Raw genomic sequence first — 27,147 nt, 5'->3', positions numbered from 1 at the left:
AAACACACTTTGATTTCCAGTGTCTGCGATTCTGCGGTCGAGAAAACGCCGTCACATTACATGTTTCCCTACAACGGTTTGCTGTAAGCGAAAACGACGCGGCTAGTTCAATTTTCCTGCGTTCTGCACAGCATCAAGTTTTGGAAAACAGTATTACGAAGCTCGTTATAACGCCAGCAGATAGCGCGCAAGTTCTCAAACTCCTTATCAGCAATCCCACTGTTTCGGCTTATCTTATAAGCAAGACTGCCGGCCTGATAGACACGTCAGTTGCGTAGCAGCGTCTTCAAACTTCCCGTCCAGTGTACTGAACTCTGACGTGTATAAAGTGTACGCTTCTAGGCGATAGAACAGCAAACGGACTTCGTGAAACACGGCCCAAGGTTATTTTGTATTCCTCTGATATTTATTCGTCTCACATTATGAAAGAACAGGATGGTGAGAGGAATAACCAGACGAATCACAGATTAAGAAATGAACAAATGCACTGAAATAAAACCTCCGGTTCCATAAAAGACAAAATAATGATTAGCTGAGACACTGTCAGCTTCTAAAGGATTCTATACCGTGTAGCTACTTTAGTGATGCATTATACTTGTAAGACACTATTAAAGTAAAAATTGCATGTGTTAATGAGATTTCATCTGACACGACGAAAAGTTTGTGAGGACATCGATATTTAAGCATCATAGAAAATGGAAGTTCTGTGGGACGGATACGAAACACAACAGAATTCGACCCTCACATCCTGTACCAAAAGGACTGCAAATTTCTTAAATAGTTGTGGGATATTAAACTTGTCGACTCATAGAAGTACAGACATAAGCGTTCACTTTAAGCACCGACAGCGTACCACTCAAGCAAACTGCAACGAGATGATACATACCCACTAATTAACTAGATGGCTTACCGAACCTTAAGGTTCATCACCGAATTAACCAAAGCCCTCCACCGGACCCTGTCCTAGGCCAACAAAATCCAGTTTCCTTCAGCTCCTATCTCCCATAAATCCCGCCTGAGATTATCCTTCCTTCTACTTCTAGGTCTCCCCAGCGGTCTCTTCCCTTCAGGTTTCCCAACCAGTACCCGGTGCACACCTCTTGTCCCATCCATGCGCGCTACATGTCCCGCCCATCTCACTCTTCTCGACTTAATCACCCTGACAATACTGGGGGAGGAGTACAGATTTTTAAGCTCGTCATTGTGCAGTTTTTTCCACGCCCCATCGTCTTCCCTCTTAGGCCCAAATATCCTCCTCAACACCCGATTCTCAAACACCCGCAATCTGTGTTCCTCCCTCAGAGTGAGAGACCATGTTTCGCACCCATACAAAACAACAGGCAAGATTATTCTTTCGTATACTTTAATCTTCAGGTTCTTAGAAATAAGACAAAATATTTTGAACTGAGAAGTAGCAAGCATTTCCGGAATTTAGTCTCCTCCTAACGATACGTATCCACAGTCAGTGAAAACAAGACTCATGGAAAGTTGTCTATATACGGGTTTTGAAAGTTTTTGTACCATAATGAAATAAGGTTTCGCGTCCGTTACAATAACAACAACAATTACGTCGTGTTTCATTTCTTTGAAAGCTCGCATCAAGCCCTTCTTTTGTCTCGACATTCACGCACCACGCGGTGAGAGAGGGAATGAATTCACGCAGCCTTGAAACCGGGCAATCGTAACAATAAAACCCGCAGATAAACACACGAACGCCTGACTAGCTTTTGTCTGAATAGTAAAAAGAATTAATCTGTTTTTGTGTAAACATTTTCGTGGAATTGCAAACAACGCTCAGGTCCGAGTTATTGTCGCCTGAACAATGGGTAATTGCTGTAGACTGTGGAACAATGTGGCCGCGTCCCAATCTGCCGACTTTTTACGGGCATTCCTTATTTTATCCACAATGTAATAATGTTTTACCAAACCTTACGCTCCACAGAATGTCTGTGGAACAGGTAGAATTGTAAAATCCCTATCCAATCAGCACGCTACTTGATGCACACCGTGTAGACTTCCTGACACCAACGAAGTTACTACCCAGAACAAAGACATCTTTAGCGTAGTGAGAACCTCAAATGAAAGTAGATGAATTCATGTCATTCTAATATCTGTGCATACTTTCTACAATTTTTGTTTCTGAACCAAAATTCTGTTTGAATTTGTTCCACCTAATTACAATATCTGCAGTGATGCTACCCAAGATGGCGCCTTCCTTTCAATCTGCATCATATACTCAATCATCACTTCAGCTTGTAACTTTATATGAAAACTATAACTTTATTTTTTAAAAAAATAAGATGAAATAAGGTATTTGTAAGAATTATTTTTTTAAAGTTTCCTCTAAAGTGAGTTTTGTGGACTCGTGTTCTTTTTAAAGTGACCTATTCAATTGTCCAAACCGGCAGTAGACAACCCGCAAAATTTTGAATTTCCGAATACGGTTTCACTTTGTTTCACTAACGAAAACAAAGTTGGAACATTTAAAAATATTCTCAGATAATTTTTATTTGGTGTGGAAGAAACCGCTCTACTTTCCTCATGGCGTGCCATGCATTTAAATAACAACACACGTTATAAGAATATTTACGTCGATACTCCTTAATGGCTTTCACGACGTGTGTCTGTTTGCTGTCGAGTGTCCACGGAAGAGGGACGAAATCATTCACTTATGGATAAGAGATACATTTCTATGAAGACTATTGTGTTCTGAGATTTTGCGCCATGTGAGAGCGATATCGCCCTGATTATGGAGGCAGTAGGCACCTCTACCAGACTACACGGCGCAATATCCCAGACGACAGCCATCTTCAGATACACCGCCGTGAGAGACTTAAATCTCACCTGATTTAGTATATTTTATACGTGAGTTTTGTGAAAATACGAACGCATTTATTTTTAAATACTTTTTGGTATTTTAGGCATTTTGGTCACAGCAACATAAAAATATAGCCAATAAGATTTAAATATTATTCAACATTTTGCTCGTGTTACTGGCCGGTTTCCGAGCCCTTCAAATTGGCCCTCGTGACAATAACAGAGTTACTGTTGCACTAGGGATATTTGATTTCCATAACAACAGAAGCACTGTCAATAATCCCACACAGGTTGATTAGGACGGGCCCCGTAGGGACAGAGATCCCCTCGATCCGTGTTTAAACACAGATTTGGGTCGCAGTCGCCATTACAATGACCGTTCATTAATTACCGCTATTGTCCGCTAGGATCGCTCCATGCGACGAGAAATAGCCACAGTTGTCGCAGTTTGTCTTGTGCATTCAAAGGACGTCATGGTATACTAACTGATCCAAAAACATTTGCGCTTCTGAATTAATAAATTAAAATATGCTCTGAAGTTTGATAAAGGTTTTCACCGACTTAAATGTTCTACTAATCGAGATATTACACATACACGAATCTATATTTTCGTACTTTATTCTGTCGATTTGAAAACTCAGAAAATGTTTGGTTGTTTATTTAATAACACTGCATATTTTATGTGCGTGTAGCTCTTATTGTGAGGCATAGAATAATAGAATTCTGGTGGATAAACAGGTAGATCCTGAGAGTACCGGGTTTAAGACAGGAATTATGACAGAAGATTTCGAGGATGTAACGCTCAGATTCTTGTCGAGTGCCTTGGTACTGGCAGGGTCGAAACTTCAGTTTCAGCTACCAGAGAGTTGGTCGGTTGGCGCAGTTTCGTATACAGCGATGAATGATTGAAAGACTGTTCAATATGAACAAAGGGGAGTAAGGGAGAATGCGGTCTTGGCCCAGTTTAATACGTTTCAATATTATCTGCATGAACGGAGGGATAGTCGGAATAGTTGGGCTGCCAACGGAGATCAAAAGTCTAAACGCACCACGTATAAAACACGAGTGGTAACAAGTTATACCATTACCTATGGTGGTCTCTGTTGCTTGTGAATTTCAAAACAGAGAATATTATGTCTTCACTTACACGCCAAGAGAAAAACAGGGAATTCTGCGCAAAAGTAGTTGAGGTACGTAATACTGAGTAAAGCTGCCATATTGCATTGCCATTCCATTCAGTAACTGAGATATCGAATGTGTGCAGATTCGAGTCTCCTCTCATCACTACCATTCATTTTTTTTTCTTTGACTGGCAAATTAAATTGCCTCCTTGAATCCTAAATCGCCCATTTCTTTGAAAGCAGAAACTGCTTTGTCCCTAAATAAACACCGTTGCAGTAGTCAGTGGGTACTTGGGTCTGAATCGGAATTACAACTGAACTCTGAGGTAAGAAATTTATATTAAAACAATTCTATAATTCGACAAAACAATATATTTGCTATTTATATAAAGTTTCAATATATTTCGTCAAACAATAGAATTATCTGTCGCTGGCAAAGTACACATTGCCTTATTGCTGATCACGCCCTATCCTTGAGAACTCGCAAAGAGCACCAAGTGGAAGGTCATGTTAAGAAATGCATGAGTGACGGCGGTGCCACGGTTTACGAGCGGGAGATCTCTCAATTATGCGAAGCCAATTTCAAACCGAATTGAAAGTGGACACGGCGTCACTTCCATTAGCTCATAAGACTTGAGGATGGAAAGAAAGGAAGCTCACAGGAAAAGTCCAGCTGCAAGCCAATGTAGTCAAATCTCGAAATTGGTATTCAAATGTACAATACAATACTTTTATTTTCCGTCGTTACACAAGCTTGTTGTTCAAAATCATATAAAATTTCACATAAAATTGTTACATTATGTGAAATTTTATATGATTTTGAACAACAAGCTTGTGTAACGACGGAAAATAAAAGTATTGTATTGAGGAACACAAGCATGATGCAATTAAGATATAAAAAAAAAATATAAAATGTACAAGTTCAAGGGTTAAAACATGAAGAAGTATTTGAGCAGTGGTGTTAAAAAACCACTTTAAGAACGCCTAAAACCACGTATCTTTATTAACCCTTTGAAGTCGAAACTCAAATTCACAAAGATTAATCGGTAAACGGTGTTAAAGGTCACACTGAGAAAGACACGAAACTCGTAAATACAGAAAGTCGACTTATAAATAGTTGAAGCAGGTGGGACACGTCGTTGTCATTGGAATTTGAAGGGTCAATATCCTTTTGTATGTTAAAGACTGTAAATATAATGACGGTGAGAATTTATGAATATTTTAATTCTCACAAATTTTAATTATGTACTTGTAGTGTGGTTGAACCGCCACGGTGGTCTAGCGGTTAGAACGCTGGCCTTGTAATCCTGGGGTCTCGGGGTCGAATTTATAACTTGTGTTGGGCAAGGCCGTGGTCTAGGCAACACGGAGTTTTCCTCCGTGGCATCCCAACAATTACTCCATTCACACACAGAAGAAGGCAATGGCAAACCACTTCTGGATCATCTGCCAAGAACGTATATGAACAGGTCCCAGTCCGAGAAAAGGATGGAAGGATCCTGTTCATATGGACCTGTCGTCAGACAGAACACTTGATAATAATAAGATGAGGTGGTCTAGCGGTTAGAACGCTGGCCTTGTAATCCTGGGGTCTCGGGTTCGATTCCCGGCGGTGCCCGAATTTATAACTTGTGTTGGGCAAGGCCGTGGTCTAGGCAACACGGAGTTTTCCTCCGTGGCATCCCAACAATTACTCCATTCACACACAGAAGAAGGCAATGGCAAACCACTTCTGGATCATCTGCCAAGAACGTATATGAACAGGTCCCAGTCCGAGAAAAGGATGGAAGGATCCTGTTCATATGGACCTGTCCTCAGACAGAACACTAAATAAATAAATAAATAATAAGTGTAGTTGAGGTGTAATTGAAAGGGACTGTTAGAATGGTCGGATAATTGAAAATGTTGGATAATACGTAATACTAATGAAAAAGACGAGGGTAACACGGCCGACAACATTCTCTTCAGCTACTGGTTGCATATTGTCGCCTTTACTTAGCCATCGGGTTTTTGTTCCCTAGAAATAACCACTTTCTTTCTCTTTTCACTTGGAATGTTAATAAAAACAAATCAATAAATTCTAAGACATTATAAACTTCCGTCAGCAAATTAAAGTACAACCGCACTCGTGTAATCTAAGCCAATAACAAAGAAATCTAAGGCAACGGGGTACATAAAATGTCGAAGGGGCGTGGTAGGGGACTCTGATTCATTCGGATTCATGAAAAGTTGACTGTTGATAAAATGGAGCGTTCCGACACGGCACGTCGGATAAACAAGACGAAGGCTGGCGAGTTCTCACGACGGTTGCGCCATGTACTCTGGTAGAAGTTTACCGACGTTTCAGAGGTGCTTGGCGCCTCCATTATCAGGACGATAGTGAACAACTACATAACACAACATCTCAGAAAACAATTTATCTTAATGCAGAAGGCTGTAAGTGAATACGACAAAATATTATCATTCCAAAAAAATTCAATAAGTTAATGTTCATTATCGTTGTCAAATGTTTGAATAAAATTACACGTTGTGTTTAACTAAAACATTCTGTGCTACTGTAGTGCACATTCAGTAAATATAATAAATAAACAATACAACATACAACAACAAAAACACATAACATCAATACAACATTAGGAAGACTGCAGACAATTTCCATGCAACTACAACCAAATATCTACGGCATTTAACACTGCCAGAAAAAACAATAAAAGCAGGACCACGTATTCGAACCACATCATCGCAGTGAACTTACACAAACAAGTGTTATAACCCGATATCTATTTATTAGAATTGTTTTGGCAATTTAAATAAGGTTATAAATTAGTATCGTGCAACACAAATAAATTCTACTTTGATCTGAAATATATATATAATAAAAAATAAAAACAAAACACAACATAAGATAATAATTAATAACGTAAATAAGTACAATTTAACAAGACACACAATATAATGGCTCAATTTGAAATAATATTAACACAGTTTACAATAGAAAATAATACATAATATAATAGAATATCCAGTAGAAAACAGATTACGAAGTAGGTTATTATACTATATATTGGTCTGGAGATGACATGATGGAACATGACACCATGAAAGATGTATCTTTTTATAAAATAGAGATGTTTTGGAATTAAAAATGAATATCTCTAAAGTGAAACTTTACTAAGTTGTCATAATATGCTTCATGGTCCTGGCTTCGTAAATTTGTTTCCAAATATTTTTCGTCCAGTAAGCTGTAGAACCCCATCTTTTTTTTTCCGCTCAGAATGTTAAATAATGTCCATCAGCATTTCGGTAATAGAAAGAAATATGACAGAAAACACTTATTAATATATTGCATAAGCCTAACGGTGAAAGCTGTGAAAATATACTGAATAAATTTTGAATTTCTCGGGCCGCCACTATGAGGTAATTTCAGGGCAGAAAATTTTGATTTGAAGGAATCAGAACCAGTGTCCGAAAACAGTCAAAGTATTTGTCCCTACACAAATTACAAAAATCAACAAAGCTTAATGTGACTTCATTTTATTTGATAAACATTACATTACACATTATTAATGAAAATTAATAATCTGCGATTCTTCGAACTCAGTTTAACAGGCAGCAGAAGTTGACAAGACGACGAACACTATCCATCGAAACTAGTTCAGAAATGCATTTACGCCACGAATTCTAAATATAAAACTGAAAGTAAACATTCACTGTGGGAACGTGCCTTGTTCCAGAACGCTCCATCAGTGACTGAAGCTATCTGAAGAGTCCTACGCTCTGTAGTGCAGTGATCGATGGAGCTTTTAAAACATTTAGTGGCCTTGTGGGAAATCACGACGGCTGGCCGGACAATATAAACAGAGACACGTGTCTCCGTCCCTTCATCCACAGTCCTTTATCTTCTTCTCTTATCACACAACTCTTTCTTCTGGTGTTGACATCGAACGAATGGGCAGAAACGAAAATCCCGTTATTTATGTAACCGTTGATTAACCTAACCTCACTAATCCACACTGAAGCGTTCCAAGGAAAGCGACTGCGCTTGTCTTAATATTGTTGTTGTCCCTTTTGTTTGTAACAGTGTAATGTGGTTCTCCAGGTACCCGCCAGGCCCGCGTACCCTCAGTTCTTGCAGGCATAAATGTTTGTTCTGTGTTTGGAACAGGCCACGAAGAAAATAGATTTAAAATGAAGAGATAAACATGGCAACATGTCCACTGTCGCAATTCACTGAACCGAAACACACAAACTGACACATATCACGCTTGAATAAACCGATTTTATGAAACATATTATTCATTTCAGCAAATTTATACCGTACAGTTAGTGATGCATATGACGCAAGGGGTGCAGAAATTATTAAATGGGATCATTTAATTAATTTTCAATAACACTAACCGCTCAAAATAATAACAGGCATTAGACACTCGTAAAAACATTGCAGAAATTTTGCATTCCGTGTATTGGAATATCTGAGAAATTAAGAGTCGCGAGTGGAATACAGGTTCCAGGCTCCAGTACAAGCTTCCATCAACACGATACTGAATCTTCTGTCAAAACACATGGAATGTCTTTATTAAACAAATAACGACTTCACACGGAGAAAACTGATTAGTAATTTTCTATTGCCCTGGCATTCGTCCGGAAGGTTCGAGGAAAACTACGATAAACCTGACTCCGAATTCGGGCCTGGAATCTCCAGACATCACAGGGTGCAGTATGTTTCCTAAATAATTTTCTGTTTTTCCCACCATAAGGTGCGGTGTTTCCCGCTATAAATTTCTGTGTTCCCGCATTTAGGTGAAGTGTTCCCGCTAAGGATCGGTACGTGGCCGGTAACTACGGGCGATACAACTGATTTTAATGGCGGAAATTGTTAGAAAATATAGCACCATAACCCGTCCTAGTTACTAGGGCGAGCACTGACACGCGATGACACTCTGTTCACCTGCAGCTACTACGATCGGACTTGGCGACAGTTTGTTCCTCACAAACAAATTCACAACAGACAGTTAATCTGTTTCGCGGACGTAACCCCAAAGCTTTCCGTCGTCAGAAAGCGGACAATTTCATTTTAAAACATGGCAGAAACGAAAGACGTAATAAAGTAAACGAGGAAGAAAATACAACTAAATAAAAAGGAATCAGAAGACAGGAACAGAGACAAATCAACGAAGACAAGAATTCTGCCCCCAAATGCAAAACTCACATCGAATCAGTCGACATATCGTATTTTCCCCTTCGGAATGTCTACTTATTTCTTTCTAATGTTAACTAACTTCATATTACTATTAAAAGTATCTATATCCTGCCATACTGTTAAGAAATCGCTTTCCCTTTTTGAATTCTTTGTTTCTCGTATTATTAAAGTCTCACTTGCAATGAAACTAGCCCACTAGTTGCCAAACTGATAATTTAGTAACTACCAGAAAAGGTGCACGAAGTTACATAGAAAACACAAGCGATAAGAATTGTCAAAGGCAAGATGTCTCACCTCCAGATTGCGTTCCCCATTTATATAAACGATATTGTTGCAACCGAGTCACATCAACATAACAATAACGAGTTAATAATTTCACTTAAAAATTAAAATTATACAATAACGAGTAATTTAATGTGCAGACCTGTTGCTGCACTGCTGACAGGCGAAGCACTCCAGGTGGTACACGTTGTTCCTGGCCCTCATCACCAATTCGAAGGCAGGGATCACTTTAGAGCACGCAGAGCAAAGTCCATTGTTGCCAAATAATCTGCGGGTCAGAAATATATTGTTAGTCTGTGTTACTTCGTTGCAGACGAATGCCCGTTAAATTACGGGTAGCGGGTATAAATTTAAGAATTTACCTACGCATCAACCCGCCAGATAACTCTGATCCCGAAGATAACTGTCTTCTGGGCTGTGGCGCCGTGTAGACTGGTAGAAGTTTACAACGTATCAGAAATCTTCACTGCCTCCATCATCAAGGTGGGGAAAATTACACGGCGATACAACTCAGAAGACAGCCATTTTCATACTTACCGCCCTAAGAACCCAGAGTCCAACTCTGCTCCCGTCGTAACAAAAATAATAAGAAATGTAATAGTGCCAAAATGAGAAAGATATACTCTCCAGAGTACATAGTACTTGGAAATACATTCTTTACGTCACATCCGATGGGCGAGACACTTCATAATCGCTATAATAATAAAATAATTTAAAATCACTACCAGTTATCACAAAGGAAGCCACATTTGTGTCAAATAATTCATATGGCCAATGATAGAGGCACGACTGGTTCGTTTGACCACTGGCAGATGACAGCACAAGCAACAGCGTTATCGTAGTGGATCATGGGTAGTGGCTTCATCTAGGAACATCAACCTTCTACCTGACAGGTTCGAGAATTCGACACGTTTGTTCATCCAATTGTAGGAAATTCAAAATTATGGGCATGTAATAGCCTCCAATGGTATAACATCAGTACTAAACGTCATAAAAATCCGTCAAACTGTTCTCGAGTTATACGCGTGCAGACGGGTATAACGAGCAATGATACCATCTCAAATGAAATCGCAGAGGATCACCTCCCTAGTTCAGCGTCCGTCATGTTGTTATGGCCTATTATATGTAATTAGAAAAAGTTCGAGTTTCCAAATGCATAACGTCCCCGCAAAATAACAAAAAATTTCGTTCACCTATTCTCGGGTTATATGTTATAATGGTAACCTATAGTTCGTTAAGGCCACTGATAGATGGCACCACATCTCTGACTGTAAGACATGACAGATAAGCAGAACGCCTCACGAGGTTTTCTTTACGCTTCAGCTTAGACTGAGAACACCAAACAATACATGCATGATCTGAAGCCTACGAGGCAACTAAGTATAATAAATTATTCTCGGGCTACATCTCCGTCCTCGTCCTGAGGGTACTTAGTGCCACTGTATTAGAGTGCGAAGATGGTTCTCGAAACGTTGGTGTTTTCTTCAATAAGCCAACTTACACGGCTGGTAGCCCGACAAGAATTTATTACACCAAACAGTGTAGTAACATTCATACCATAACGGTAGAAACATGACAATTATAAATTTGAGTGTTGTTTCGTATGGGAATGGAACTTGGTATTCAACCCTTAGCGAAGAATATATACTGAGATCGCTTTTATCAGAGGATTCAGAGGAGAATATAAAACACAAGAGGGAGAAATTGATAGGAGGATGAAGGAAATTACATAATGTGGAGGTTCACCAAACAGTATTGGAGTTATCAGATGGAGAAGAGGGGCAAGTGTACTGACACAGATATGAAGGACACAGGGCGTAGACTGCTTTAGGATATTTGTGGACCCGGTGACTGATTCCAAGAAAGTCGGAGAATTTCTTGACAAACTAAACGACTATTAACTTCTTAAGAAGAACTCTGTTTCATGGTTTAAATGAGTTATAGTAGCAGAAGGAAGATCAGTTGTAGTATTTTGTTTGAAGACAGGTATTACTTGAAACCAGTAGATGAAGATACTTGCTAACCATAGTATCTAGATAGTATTACACTTGGATGTAATGCAACTGTCTGAATTTTCGTCAGCCATTCTCCGTTACGAAAGACATTTCCAATTTCGTGGTATTCAGTGCTATAGACCTACTTCACGATCACAAAAATTTAAAGAGAATTCCAATAATCCAATTACCTTACAGCAAGCTGGTAAAACTTTATTTTCATCGGGCCAAGAATAGTTTTCCCGTTGAACCTTCGGGCCAAGAAGCCGCTCCTGGCACTATTTTTTAAAACTAATATCTACTCGCCGTTATAAACCTTGATAATGCCAACCAGAGTCCAGGATATCATATCCGAATAAATCACTAATAATATATTTATGTATTTCTAGATAGGCCTACGTATACATAAATTGTATTCAGTCAGTATAAATAATTTTGAGCAATGTAAGAATGTTTCACCCTCAGATATTTTCTCGCAAAGTTGCTCCGGCCCGCTGTTACTTCGACCCCCCAGTATGATCTGAATATGACAGGCAATATACCTGAGGTAGTCTCTCCTGCAGAGGATGAGGTCCGCCTTCGTGTAGAGCGTGGAGCCTACCTCCCCCAACCTGCAGTTACAGCAACCGCACTTGAGACAGTCCTCGTGCCAGAAGAGATCCAGCGCCTTCAGCAGAAACCTGCAATGGCAGTCAATTGAAAGTGGGATGGATGGCAGCACAAGTTATAGTACTGCTTGTAGGCATCAGTCAACTGGAAGTGAGTCTTACAAATCTGTGTTGGGTTATTTCTCACCTTTGCGTGATCTTCTTGCCGCAGCCAGCACACTCTTGCGGCGAAGTGTTCTTCTGCGTCTGCGTCTGCGTCTGCGCCTTTACGTCCATCGTCATTCTGGCGCCTGAAACGAAAGAATCCTCAGCGTATTCCAGGAACCACAATTTCTGAAGCGGTTCAGAGTTCTTCAGCTAGTCATTTCTGGGAGGCTCTGGTTAGAATCACGGTCAGGAGAAAACCTACCAGATATCGGATTCCACATCGACCATCCGTATAACTAATCCGTTCCTCGCAACACTACCGGGTAGTTTAGTTCGGCCGACATTCTCTTTCTTAATTCGTAATTTTTAAACTTTGTAAGCCAAACGGCATATTTCTATGCCACATGTTGGTGCTTAGTAAGAAAGGTTTAAGTCAAGCGTGATTTTTACTGACTTAAACCGTTCTTAGTGAACGCGGAACATATTCCCTATAGAGTTGACATATTGGCATTAAATAAACAAATAAATGTTGCCGCTTAAACTAAAAACAACACGATGAGGGTGTGACGTAAACGCAGAAATACAACTGTGCGTCCTATGGAACTGTTGTTTGGCAACACGCTGTACACCACGACAGAAATTGTACTTTGAATCTAGAATCTGCTTCACACTTTGAAAAAATTACTCTCCAACATCAAACCTCTGCTGTAACTTCGAAATCATACTGTGTTTTAATTAAATACACGTATTGTTAGTGTTCAGTCGACCAATCGGAAGCCAGTATTATATTATGATATGATTTTAATTAAATAGTGAAGAAGAGTACTATTAGGGGACATCAGATGTGGAGCAGTAATATGTTCGGTGTAACAATTCTACGGATTTATTTCTGATTGCGACGAATTAGATGGACGTAAGTTATATAACGTTCCGGCTGCTTCATCCCTCAAACGAAAATAAAAGCCTTGTATGCACTTGACTGCAGGTTGGACGAACTCAAAAGTCGCCCTGAAGTGCCAAATGCCTCCTGTGGTGTAAGTCGTAGATAGTCTATTTAATGACTGAGTTTTTGGTCAAATGATTAATAGGCAAAGAAAATTTTATTCCGTACTTAAACAAAATATATTAATGAGCACGTTATCGTCCTAAATATGTTACTAAAATTGAAACGTTAAACTTTTTTATGCATTTTAATAGAATCTGTCACAGATGTTTTGTATTCGTTTTATTTTATAGCATGGCACATAAGATATTCAACGAGAGACTTTAAAAATAAATTAATACATCGATTACTTCTCGTTCTTCTGTAACCCTGAAAATTGAAACACATCATAATATAATTCTGTTCTGTTTGTTAAAATTTGGTCTCTCTCAAAAAAGACAAGATGTCAGTTTGACGGTGTTTGAGAACAGGATGCTGAGGAGAATATTTGGACCAAAGAGAAAAATAGTGAGAGTATAATGGAGATAAATACACAATGAGGAGTTTCATAATTTGTACTCTACAAAAAATATTATTGGGTTTATCAAATCAAAATAATGAGATGGGCAGGACACGTAGCACACATGAGAGATATAATAAATGCATAAACATATTTTTTGCGAAAAGCCTGAAGGGAAATTCCGCTCGCATGTCCTAGACGTAAATGGGATGATAATATTAAAATAACCAAAAATAAAAATTGTCGGGATTGGCGAGCTCTTGTGTAAAAACTTCGGGATACATAAAAAACTGACAATTTCTTGATTAGGAAGACGACTAGTACATTCGAAAGGAGGACTCTGTTCCACACGGTTAATTATTAAATAACTTCACATGTCTATGGTGTTTTACTGTATTTTCAAAGCTTTCAGCAAAATTTTGTGAATTTGACGTGTAAACGAATTGCCTGTTTTATTTTAAAATCTAACACGCGTATATAATACATTACATTTGAGGAAATATAATTTGTATCATTTTCCCGTCTAAATATTAATATCACAATCATTTTCCGTTAGGCTTGAAAAAAATATTATACGCATTTCTTGTTGGGAAGCGTTAATTTTCTGGTGTATGAGACTCAACGCACTGATGACAGAGTTAGGTGAAGTCCCACGCTATGCAACTGCTAACATTCACTACACCTGCATGGTTTCAATTTCCGCAACTTTTAACTTATTGATCGACTCGAGACCAGAAATCACGTATGAGTGAAGCGATAGGATGTGAAGGGGCCCTCCGCCGTGTGAAATATGAACGAAGTTGACAGCGAAATCACGGCGCGGCAACCAGGTTATGAAAAACATAAAAAAACGTCTACTTTTGAAAAAAATTAAAGAAAGAAATCATTCCAAGTAATCCACAGGGCCTTGAATGACTCAGCGATGCGCATACGGTAGCATATTGTCTCTGCAGACATCTTGCGGCGGGGGACAGAACCTTATTAAACCTTGGCTTCAGGTCTTTGTGGGTACTCCTGCAAACATTGTGTTATTTTCTTAACACCAAACGATTGGCAAAGACCAGATGTTCAATAATAATAATAACGTAATACGACCACTGTTAACACTGTCAAACATCACAGCGTTGATTTCTTACTCATGCACTTTGATTCTTAGTGCAAGATGCACTGCATAAAACATTATGAGCGTAATGACGATAAATTTACTGGAATATTATTATGATCACAGACATCGATTATTAATAATGCATAAAACAAAGAAAAACATACATTCAAACATTTCAAAGAAATAAATGACAGAATATGGAGTTTTAGTAAACATTTATCTGTGACGTAAACACTCATTCAAACATTTCTATCTACAGAGACTAGTAGGAATTATGAATTATTAATTACACAAGTCATAATCAGTTACTATTCATAATGCCCACTATGACCGCGTGGTCTGAGGCGTGGGCCTTGTGCCGCTTGGTCACTGGGACCGTGGGTTCGAATCCCACTCAAGCCATGGATGTCTGTGTTGTGCTGTCCTGTGTACATGTAGAGGCCTTGCGACGGGCCGATCCCTCGTCCAAGGAGTCCTACCAAAATGTCTATAGATCAAAGCCAACTAAAGTTAGACATGTTTCCTTCTAAAGTAAGTAAAATAGGCTAAAATTGGCATTTATGATGACGAAAAGAGTAAAATCCATAAATTAAATTAATAAATTCGTACTTTTTAATGATAATGCGCTCATATGTACTCGGGTACAGATTATTCGAGTATTTGGCTGAATACAGTTTCCAAGAACTGACTTCGCAGCAATGACAAGAGATTTGTGTGAAAAGTCTGCAAGAAGTTTCCAGGAGGCCGTGTGCTGGGGACAGCTAAAAATGTGGGCACTTTGTAGCAAATGAATCAGAAACACGTCGTTATTCAGCGGACGCCAGATGGCGCTGAGGCAACATTAATACTTGCAGCGAGCTGGTGCTAGCTTAATTATCCACGCGGCTTTACATGCGCTAGGTATTACATGTGTGGTATTCACACCTCAATGCATAATAATTACGAGGCCAAGTTAATCCCACTCCTTTTCCTCCTCAACCGTTTCATCGTTTCTTATTTTTATCTTCTTGTTCATTTATTTTATATCCTCTCTAGTCGTCTTTCTTTCTTTCCTGCAATCTCTGTTTCTCGGCCCGTTCACAATTGAACGTTGCATAAATGTCTGTATATACCCGTCTGCCACACCGCATGAAACTGGAAAACTGCTGGAAGAATTTTCTTGAAAAATTCCTCTCGAGTAACACGTCGATTCTGAACAGAATCCCGACGTTTCGCGAACTACACCTGCTTCCATCAATAGTGAAATGATTATGGAGTCGCAGATGGTCTTCAAAACGTTGCGACTGTTTCCCGAGAAAAACTGGTCGAGTTTAGTCGCCGTGAAATCTTCAAGTCTTAAACAAATGTTCTTTAAAATTGATATTGGTGAGTCCCGCTAACAGCGGTCAGCAAATTCCAATACAAAACAGAAAATTTACATAAAGAACTACAAGTGGAAATGATAATGAGACAAGAATCCACGCAACCACGTGGGAAATTTCCGAGGGAATTCCCCGCGGTAACGTATAGGCCTATCTGTAGTTATTCATTTATTTATCTGTTTATTACAGTTTGTGTACAGAGTCTCCTTCTATTGTCATAAACCCAGGTCGGAACATCCACTCCTAGACTAGGAAACCTTCCGCTGACAGCAAAGCATTCAGATCTTACTCACACACTGAAATGCAAGCAGTGAAGGAACAGACGAAGCTGTGAAAGTTATGAAGTTTAAAATTAAACTTCCCTCTTGCGCACTGCAGCATTGTTATCAATTGGGAACAATGGAGCCACGAACAAAGAGCCGGCTTGACATCTGCAAGTGACCGCTTCTTGTAATTTCATTGGTTTAGGGGCCATGAAGTTGATCGGAAACTCGCAACATATGGCACTTGAATCACAGTCGACACGCGCCGATGAAAGATGACAGAGATACACAACAGTATTATCTAAAGTCAGCAAAAACCTAATCTCTCACCGACAGGAAATACCCAAATTTGGTTTTCTTACAGAGGAAATTGAAAGTATTGGTCAGGGACAGATAAACTAAGGATACGAAATATTCATTCAATGAAAAGCTTTAAATTCGTACACTTCACTAGGCACAGTTAAGGCAACTGAAAACACTTTCGATGTCATAAAGCAGACCTTCATCAGGTTGTGTTGCCGATGGAATTAAAATATTCCACGCTGATAAGATACCACGTAGATGCTGACATCTTTAGGTTACATTTTAAGTATTACTTAAACGTGTTTGCAAAAAGAACTTCATATTTAGAAGTGTAGCACTCAGGATGATTGAGTTTTCTGTTATATAATTTGGAATTAGCAGAGAATCGGAAATTCTGAGAAATTGTCTACTCGGCAATAATAAGTGATAATCCCGGTGACAAGGTAAACTGGACAAAAGTGGCTTAGAACAAAGTCGTGTAGGTTCTTAAAGAGTTCATTCACTGTCAGTTTCTCATACTATAAGAATCGAACTTAATAACCAATCAAAATACGGACAGACAGTGAAAACTTAGGATGTTACTATAAAATAATTCTACGTCGTTAACAAATCAGGGGAAGAGTGAGTTATGCATCAAAATGGTGATTACGGTTGAAGTACGGCTTGAGACGAACACAAAGTGTTTTGTCAGACATTCTTCGACTCAGAAAACAGTTTTAAAACGCACAATATTTCAGTGAAAACGATTAAACACGTTTTGAAATATAGGCCCAAACGCATATGTCAACTTTTGTAGTTTTATTGTTGTTGCAAAATCGATTATCTGACACATCGAGCACGTGTAAGTTTGCTCGGATTGCCGCGAGGTAACACCACTGATCTGACAATGAATTGCTCTGACAATAGCAGAATTGCAGAGGGCAACTTTAATTTCAACCCCTGGCGCACAAGTTGAGTTGACGTTTTTATTAAAGTATTCTTTTTTAATTTCCTTTTTTCAAGGGGCGAACATTTTTATAACATGTAACCAACGCAGCGTCACTGCTCAATCCAAAGCGTGTCATTTACAGTGCCTAATCAACAAGCGAATATACTTCAAACTCACAGATATAAAAGTTAAATTTCTTCAAAGTACATTAACACGAAGAAATTAAAATTACCCCAGATATTCGATACAAAACTTTTAATTTTGTAATTATAAAGAAATGTACCTAAAATTAATCAAATTTACAATATGACAAGAAATTAGGAAAATGCATATTGGCCTACATAACACTGACAGTTAGGCGTTCTTTACACCGAAATAAACTGTTGACAAAAAAAGAAAGAACTCATCTTACGAAAGCACGTATCTTACTCCACGGATCAACATTTTTGAAAGGCTCATAATCGCTCTATATTATTTTATGGAACCCGAAATTTCAAGGAATTTAATAATTACCAAGTCAAGAATAATTGGTAAATGGTTAACTGTGGTCTGGGTGACCGTGGTTTGTTTCACGGCAGTGGCAGGGAGTGTCTTGCCACCCAACCTTACATAAAACAAGCACTGAGAATTCTCTCCCTCGGGGATAAAGTGGCCGAAGCTTGAAGCTGAACACTCATGTCAACCTATAGCCAAAATTAATATCACCCTTACCTCCACACCCCAATCATTAATTTCTATTGTTTCTCCTACTCTGTTCATTTCTTCACGTCCTTTTATTTTCGTCTTTTTCCGTCATTTTCTTTACATGTGAATATTTTCCTCAGTGGTCTTCTTAGTTTAGGGCGGCAGCTGTATTTTTCCGACAACTCTAGGTCATAACGAAGGTAGAGTCTATTTTTGTTAGAAGTGTGTAAACGCCGGTGTGATGGAAAGAAACAGCTGCAACGCGGGCTACACGCCTGCTAGGGGCAGCCGATCAAGAGGCAGTCAATTTCACGGACACATTAGTTCCCTGACCGGCCGGCAGACCGAGCCGGAGGGCGATTGGCTCTCTACTTTGTCTATGCGTCAATTTCCCCTCTCACTATTCCTAACACACTGGAGTAGAGGTTATGAGCGGCCCAAAGAGAATGAGACACAGATATGACGTTTGTATGCTACCTCGTCAAGAAAAATATTTCGATGAACATTCCACCCGAGATTCGAAACCCAGTGCTCGAAAACTCAGTGAAGTTAATGGTTTTATTTCTTTACGATCTGCTACGCATGCAGCGGGTACGTTTATGCGCAGTTCACTAACTGTTCGTTACAGTACATCTCGGCTATGATTTTCTATTCTGCCTTTCGATACTGAGCTCTTGTAAATGTTTAGCGATTCAGACCGAACATAAAATAACACGGTTTCATTACAAAAATTAGTTTTTAAGTGCTCTTTACGGGAATAATCGCTGTTTATTCTTTGATTTATGAAGCTCATGTAGACACTGGACAAAATTCAGAATTAGCGTTTATCAAAGCACGTGAGACACACAGTAACCATTGAGCTTTAAAGAGTTAAAATAAAATAGTGTCAACCCCGTAAGACTTTCAATAAAAGTTGTCAATGTGTTAAGATTTAAATAAAGGACTGTGACAATCAAAGAATCGTCCATTGAAATTGCAGACCTAGTTCTTCACAGATCTGGAACCAAAGATTTGTTTACTTAAGGAGGTCTGCAAGAATACTGATGCTGGGAATGTTGGCTGCGCAGTTGGCAGAACTGTGGCACACCAGCCTCATATTGTGTTTTGTAAGGCATGAGAATTTGATAACAGAGTAAGACCACGAAATAATCGAGAAGTTGCAAGTTTAATAAGAAACAAGTAGGCCAAACACGTAGAACAAACTGGTGTCTTGCAAATGGTTGTCGTCAGAGAGCAGTTAATTTGCTGCGTACTGCCCCCTTCATGTGAGCGCTCGCTATCTTTAATTAACAAACGACTGTCGTCTGAGAGAACTGTAACACAAACCTCGGCCGATAGACCGTGTTCTGATAGCAATTTACTCCACCAAGGGGAGAGCAGAGACTGTTCCCTGTCACAGAAATTATAATGCAGGAATGGTTTGCAGATGTAACAGACACTGTCATTTGTATTGCAGAACCAAAACTGATGAAGCATTGTACAAGACAGACGCTAAAACTGAGGGGAGATTGTAAACTCTATAGCACCCATAACAATTGAACACAAAATTATATGGTAAATGTTCAGCTGCTTGTCAGCAAAAGAGGTCTCTGGAAAGCATTTTGTTAAGTCATCAGTCGATGGTTACCCGAAAATAGTGAAGTATCAGGCAAGCTACGTTCTAACTGTATTACGTGTTCTGCGAATTAGCAATACAAAATTTTAATGTGGGGCACACTTCCCTGACACCAATCCAAAGACAGCGCACAGATTACCATTTTGTGTTCCCCGTTTCTTTTTTATCTGTGGTCGCGTGTTTTAAAACTTGTAACAAGGAAAATACGAAGAAACGAAAGAAGACAGAACAAGAGAAGGGAAAATGAGATTTCTGGTTCTCATAGCGGCGATTATGAAGACGTCTGCCTTCTGTGTTGCTGCGCCGTGTAGTCTGGTAGAACTTTACCTCATCGCCTTCATGATGGAGAGACCAAACACCTCTGAAACGTCGGTAAACTTCTACCAGACTACACGGTCCTACAAGCCAGAAGACATCCATCTTCATATTCGCCGCTGCAAGAACCTCAAATCTCACTTAGTAAACCTCTATAGGGAGTCAACTCTTCGCAGCGTTTGGAGACTCGAGGTCCTTCGAACCAAGAAAGCCATTTTCTGCCTCTTCGCCCTGAAGATGGAAGCAGCAAACACCTCCGAAATGTCGGTAAACTTCTACCAGACTACACGACGCAACAACCCAGAAGGCATCCATATTAAAAACAAGTAAACGACAGAAGAAAATAAATAAACGTCCACGATAAACAAAATCAAAGGGAAAGATAAAGATAAAAAGTGTTGACTTAAAATTAACCGTAACTCAATTTACGAATCTCAACAACGCTTCAAAAATGGATACGAGTCCCTGTCGCCCCTCTATGAACAGGAAAACAAAGGGAAGTGCAACAAAGAATAGTTGGCATGCCTGGCATCGTGTCGTTTTTCAATTACTTTTCTGATTGATTCCCGGGTTGCCGCGCCAAATAATTGAACCGCTGATGACTGCGACTGTCTCATCCCAGTGCGAATCTCGCTCGATTGATCGAGATTAACTCGAACGCAAGCCTTACTCTCGGCCAAGGAACACACTACAAACCTCTTCTGCTCTTCCTTCCGGTCAAGAATTTAGGCCAATAAATGGCCTGTTTCGGCCTCAATTATTAAACGATTAATATCTTTAATGGTAGCCCAGGACTTCGTGTTCCGACGGGTCGGAAGTGAAGTTCTAATTCCTTTAGATGATCTAGTCAGTTTTTGTTAATACTGTTCTGGATTATTTTCGATTGGGACCGCGTTTTGTATATTTTTTTAACAGATTGTATCCAGCTGTAAGAATGTCACCCAGATTTCACAGCCATGTAAAAGTGATATAATTGCTAAATTATTACATAATTTAATCTAAACTGTCTAGGATTCCTCAGCATTGTTAAAAATTTGCAAATATTTACATTTTGTGTCATGTTTTTCTTCGTATGAAATTTTACATCACAAATATGTGAATGCATTTAAGTTTCGTAAGGATATTCCAATGTGACACAATCTATTACAATTTTGCTTCTAGATGGAAACTGTCTTACAAATTACATTATTTGAGATTTTAGTGAAGATATTTTCATTCCAAACTCTTCTGTAGTGTTGTGTAAAGCATTCCTACTTGTGAAAAATTTCAAAGAACTCCCACAACAACAAAAATATTCCGTAACATACACAAAAAGCTTATTTTATGAAATTTTTCGTCCATCATTTATCAATATTTCAGCATGATACTTTTTTATCTCACGGTAATAACAATAATAAATTATTTTGTTCCACTGAGCGTAATACAATTAATTAGGCGTAACATAACCGATATGGGTCTCGCATATTTACATTTGAAATAATTTTCTATCGTAGATGCTAAGTTTCTTTGGTAATAAGGACAGCAGATAAGAAGTAACTTTGTTTGGGTGTAAAACAGCTGTCGAAACAACAATTACGAATCGAAAGCACCGATTTAATCGATATACACATTACGTAAAACATTTCACACAACTCGCCAACATGAAGTTGGTATTCCTGACACATTTTGGAACATCGAATGACCAGTGTGGTTGAAAGTTAAGATGCTGCTGATTGTCCGTTAGAATAACAATAAATATTTTCACAATAACATAACCTACAAATTCATACACTCTTAACTTGATTTAATTCATGCCATTAAGCAATGGGCGATATGTTTCCCACTCATTCATCCATCTTCTGGTCTCTAACTTCAGCGCAGACTACACTGTTACAAACTTATAACGTATATACGAGGGTCGCTCATTAAGTAATGCCCCACATTTTTTTCCTCAGAACATATTTATTCAAGATGGCTCAAATTTAGTGACAATATAAATCAATGTTTCCTTTACACATACTATTTTTCCACATAGTCCCCATCAACTTGTACGGTTTTACGCCAGCGTGGAACAAGTGCATGCATGCCTTGCCGGTACCAGCTCTTGTCCTGTGCACGTAGCCATGTCCTCACTGCTTGAATAACGCTCTCGTCATCTTCAAACCTTGTTCCGCGGATAGCATCTTTAAGTGGCCCAAAGAGATGGAGTCGGAGGGTGGATGGGGCAGCACCGTTCAACCAAATTTGGTGATTTCTTCCCGGGTTCTCGGACTTGTGTAAGGGCGTGCATTGTCATGCAGGAGCAAAATTTCTGCTGGATGCTTGTGAGGCCGAACTCGTCGGAAACGCTTCTTGAGGGTTTCCAGGGTCATAATGTACGCGTCTGAATTGATGGTCGCACCTCTTGGCATCACATCCACAAGAATGACCCCATCACTGTCCCAAAAGACAGTCATCATGACTTTTCCGGCGGAGGGAATTGACTTGAATTTCTTCTTTCTCGGTGATTGAGGATGATGCCACTCCATTGACTGCCTTTTTGTCTCTGGCTCAAAGTGGTGTATCCAGGTTTCGTCACCTGTAATGATCCGGGACAGAAAGATCTCTCCCTCAGCATCAAAACGCTCCAACAATTCAGAAGAAAACGTTTTCCTTTGAATCCTGTGGTCTGCTGTGAGACTTCGTGGAACCCATCTTGCGCACACCTTCGAATATGCAAGAACCCGGATAATTGCAATTACACTTCCATTACTGACTGAAAGCTGTTGGGCCAATTGTCGAGTTGTGATGCGCCGATCCTCACGAATAATGGCATCCGCGCGGTTCAACATGTCTGGAGTGGTGGCTGTGGCAGGACGCCCAGAGCGCGGCAGATCACGGAGCTCGGTTTCTTCACTTCCTGAAGCTTTAACTCTCTTAGCCCAGCGACCAACGGTGCTCCTATCGACTGCACAGCTTCCATACACAGCACACAAACGTTTATGAATGTTCACCACCGTTTCTTTTTCAGCAACAAAGAATTCAATTACAGCTCGTTGCTTGTAACGAGAGTCGTTCACAGACGCCATTTTAACAGTTCACTACAGCTCCGCTATCGGTTGGAATCATTTGAAACTCCGTACACGAACGCGGGAAACATCAAATCTCAAGCATGTAAAAGTGCACTTTTCTATCTTCATTATTGGCTGAGAAAAAAAATGTGGGGCATTACTTAATGAGCGACCCTCGTATTTGCTTCTTGTGAAGAGAGGGTCATTCAGTAACATCATAAGTACAGTAGATTCCGGGTAATTGGGACACATCGGGGCCAGAACACTTTGGCCCAATTAAGCGGATTCCCCAATCATGCGAAGTTCCACGTAAAGAGTTAAAAACCTTTGTTCTTTAAGATTTGTCCCAAATAAACGGTTGCCCCGATTAACCGATGGCCCAATTATACGGAATCTGCTGTATATTCATAACACGTCGCTAAGACATGATTTTATGTGGCTTGCACAGTATACCTACTGTATTATCCTCTCTCATGTTACGCATGAGATATCCCGAGCATCTTGTATCACTGGAAATTCTGGTATAGAACTACGCTCAGCTTATTTAGCGATTTTTGAAAGTATCAGTGAAAGAAATATGTGCGACCATATCTCAACAGAAAAAACTTTGTCGTTCAGGACTTTCACAGACATTCATGGTAAATTAACCAGAACATATACACACAGAAGAATATCTAATTAAATAAATTAGAGTGTAGAGATTCATATAAGCTTCATACACCAAAATTCCTGGAATCAGACAATATATTGAGCTAAGATAACAGAATTCTTGCTTCCATTGATCTTTTGTAAAAATTGATAAACCGATGTGACCTCTCATCAGATTTGCCTCACAAGAAGATATTACCAAACTTTCGTCAAAATCCTTCCAATTTCTATCGTGAATAGGCATGCGTAAAACGCCATATAGACTGGTAAAAGCTTACTACCGATATTTCAGAGATACTTGCTGCTTCCATCAGCAGGGCGAACCAGACTACACGGCGTGAAGACCCAGAAGACAGTCACCTTCATATTCGTCGCCATGAGAACCTCAAATCCTACAGACATGAGCTGCAGTCACAACAGTTTTGATGAACGCAGCTAAAATGCGATTTCTTGCGCCGACGACATGAAGTTATGCCATTGCTGAGTGGGCATAGTTCTGCAGTCGACAGCTAATGGGACTGGTTCCCAGAATTCATCATGGCAAACCATCGTCTGATAACAAGTTTCTAACAAGAAAAATGCCGGGAAGCGACCCTCGCTTGTTTATCCAGTTTTGCTGAGTGGACAGCAGAGCGCGCAGAAAACTTCCGACGTGACCAGCAGCCATAAGAACGTTTGTCATTTGTTTTGACAACAGACGGGTTTGTAATAACATCAACCAGCCATTACACTCAGATTTTATGAACTTACGACTTTCAATCTTGAGGACCTCCACATCGAAACCAAATTAGGAACGTGTTATAAAACTCAACGTCAATTTCACTGCCACTTTCAGCTTCATGCAAAAATTAAAAATTAAAAAAAAAAACGTAACTCTGTCTCTTATCATCATGTCCTTGTGTCTGTGTGTGTCGAAATAAATAGCTTTTGAACCGAATGGACGGACGGATAGAAATGCAGACTGACTTGATATATTACGAGTTTCTTCGCCTTTAAATATTTTACCTCAGTGCCACTGTATGAACCATATAAACTGAGGTAGGAGAGACAGTATTTTCATTCAATATGAGACCCTAAAAATTTGCATGGCAACATCTTGTCGTGAAATAATCAAACAAGTTTCTTGAAGGTCCATAATAAAAATAACAACGTGGTTAAAAGCGGCGAAGTTTCTGATTTGCATTCTGGAGCTGCCCAGTTTAAAATCTCGGTCAGGACATCAACTACATACGAGCGTTTTCGTGGGTTTTCTCAGTCGCTCCAGGCGAATGCGAGGCGAGTATCTTGAAACAGACCACTGTTATTTGTCCAATCCTTTCACGCATATCAAACGTGATTATCCTCTCACATTTTCAACTCTAAATACATCTGCAGTTAATATAGAGCTGTGTATGATTTGAGCTTTTCGCAGCGGTGAGTATGAAGATTTCTGTCTTCTGGGTTCTTGCGCTGTGTGGTCTGGTCGATGTTTACCAACGTTTCAGAGGTCATACTGCCTCCGTCATCAGAGTATGAAGATTTCTGTCTTCTGGGTTGTTGCGCTGTGTAGTCTGGTCGATGTTTACCAACGTTTCAGAGGTCATACTGCCTCCGTCATCAGAGTATGAAGATTTCTGTCTTCTGGGTTCTTGCGCTGTGTGGTCTGGTCGATGTTTACCAACGTTTCAGAGGTCATACTGCCTCCGTCATCAGAGTATGAAGATTTCTGTCTTCTGGGTTCTTGCGCTGTGTGGTCTGGTCGATGTTTACCAACGTTTCAGAGGTCATACTGCCTCCGTCATCAGAGTATGAAGATTTCTGTCTTCTGGGTTGTTGCGCTGTGTAGTCTGGTCGATGTTAACCAACGTTTCAGAGGTCATACTGCCTCCGTCATCAGAGTATGAAGATTTCTGTCTTCTGGGTTCTTGCGCTGTGTGGTCTGGTCGATGTTTACCAACGTTTCAGAGGTCATACTGCCTCCGTCATCAGAGTATGAAGAATTCCGTCTTCTGGGTTCTTGCGCTGTGTGGTCTGGTCGAATTTTACCAACGTTTCAGAGGTCATACTGCCTCCGTCATCAGAGTATGAAGATTTCTGTCTTCTGGGTTCTTGCGCTGTGTAGTCTGGTCGATGTTAACCAACGTTTCAGAGGTCATACTGCCTCCGTCATCAGAGTATGAAGATTTCTGTCTTCTGGGTTCTTGCGCTGTGTGGTCTGGTCGATGTTTACCAACGTTTCAGAGGTCATACTGCCTCCGTCATCAGAGTATGAAGATTTCTGTCTTCTGGGTTCTTGCGCTGTGTGGTCTGGTCGATGTTAACCAACGTTTCAGAGGTCATACTGCCTCCGTCATCAGAGTATGAAGATTTCTGTCTTCTGGGTTCTTGCGCTGTGTAGTCTGGTCGATGTTAACCAACGTTTCAGAGGTCATACTGCCTCCGTCATCAGAGTATGAAGATTTCTGTCTTCTGGGTTCTTGCGCTGTGTGGTCTGGTCGATGTTTACCAACGTTTCAGAGGTCATACTGCCTCCGTCATCAGAGTATGAAGATTTCTGTCTTCTGGGTTGTTGCGCTGTGTAGTCTGGTCGATGTTAACCAACGTTTCAGAGGTCATACTGCCTCCGTCATCAGAGTATGAAGATTTCTGTCTTCTGGGTTCTTGCGCTGTGTGGTCTGGTCGATGTTTACCAACGTTTCAGAGGTCATACTGCCTCCGTCATCAGAGTATGAAGAATTCCGTCTTCTGGGTTCTTGCGCTGTGTGGTCTGGTCGAATTTTACCAACGTTTCAGAGGTCATACTGCCTCCGTCATCAGAGTATGAAGATTTCTGTCTTCTGGGTTCTTGCGCTGTGTAGTCTGGTCGATGTTAACCAACGTTTCAGAGGTCATACTGCCTCCGTCATCAGAGTATGAAGATTTCTGTCTTCTGGGTTCTTGCGCTGTGTGGTCTGGTCGAATTTTACCAACGTTTCAGAGGTCATACTGCCTCCGTCATCAGAGTATGAAGATTTCTGTCTTCTGGGTTGTTGCGCTGTGTAGTCTGGTCGATGTTAACCAACGTTTCAGAGGTCATACTGCCTCCGTCATCAGAGTATGAAGATTTCTGTCTTCTGGGTTCTTGCGCTGTGTGGTCTGGTCGATGTTTACCAACGTTTCAGAGGTCATACTGCCTCCGTCATCAGAGTATGAAGAATTCCGTCTTCTGGGTTCTTGCGCTGTGTGGTCTGGTCGAATTTTACCAACGTTTCAGAGGTCATACTGCCTCCGTCATCAGAGTATGAAGAATTCCGTCTTCTGGGTTCT

At 40.0% G+C, this 27,147-nt stretch overlaps 1 protein-coding gene across 3 annotated transcripts in view; it reads right to left on the bottom strand.

Moving 5' to 3' along the window:
- The window catches only part of LOC110831753 (LIM domain only protein 3), a 99,715-nt gene that overhangs the window by 6,000 nt on the left and 66,568 nt on the right, over nucleotides 1-27,147 (bottom strand). For all 3 annotated transcript variants that reach the window (XM_087357629.1, XM_087357627.1, XM_087357628.1), the window contains 3 exons: nucleotides 12,210-12,312; nucleotides 11,957-12,094; nucleotides 9,563-9,688 (listed from right to left, as the gene is read on the bottom strand). In XM_087357629.1, the coding sequence (XP_087213755.1) occupies nucleotides 9,563-9,688; nucleotides 11,957-12,094; nucleotides 12,210-12,304 (359 nt within the window). In that variant the 5' untranslated portion in view covers nucleotides 12,305-12,312. The remainder of the gene's footprint in view (nucleotides 1-9,562; nucleotides 9,689-11,956; nucleotides 12,095-12,209; nucleotides 12,313-27,147) is intronic.

This window comes from Zootermopsis nevadensis, unplaced genomic scaffold (assembly GCF_977971745.1).
Source record: "Zootermopsis nevadensis isolate Lab colony 2312 unplaced genomic scaffold, Znev_1.0 Znev_ptg000028l, whole genome shotgun sequence".
In the NCBI taxonomy this organism is placed as follows: domain Eukaryota; kingdom Metazoa; phylum Arthropoda; class Insecta; order Blattodea; family Termopsidae; genus Zootermopsis; species Zootermopsis nevadensis.
The sequence above is the reverse complement of the archived record's forward strand: the minus strand, read 5'-3'. Positions and strand labels throughout refer to the sequence as shown.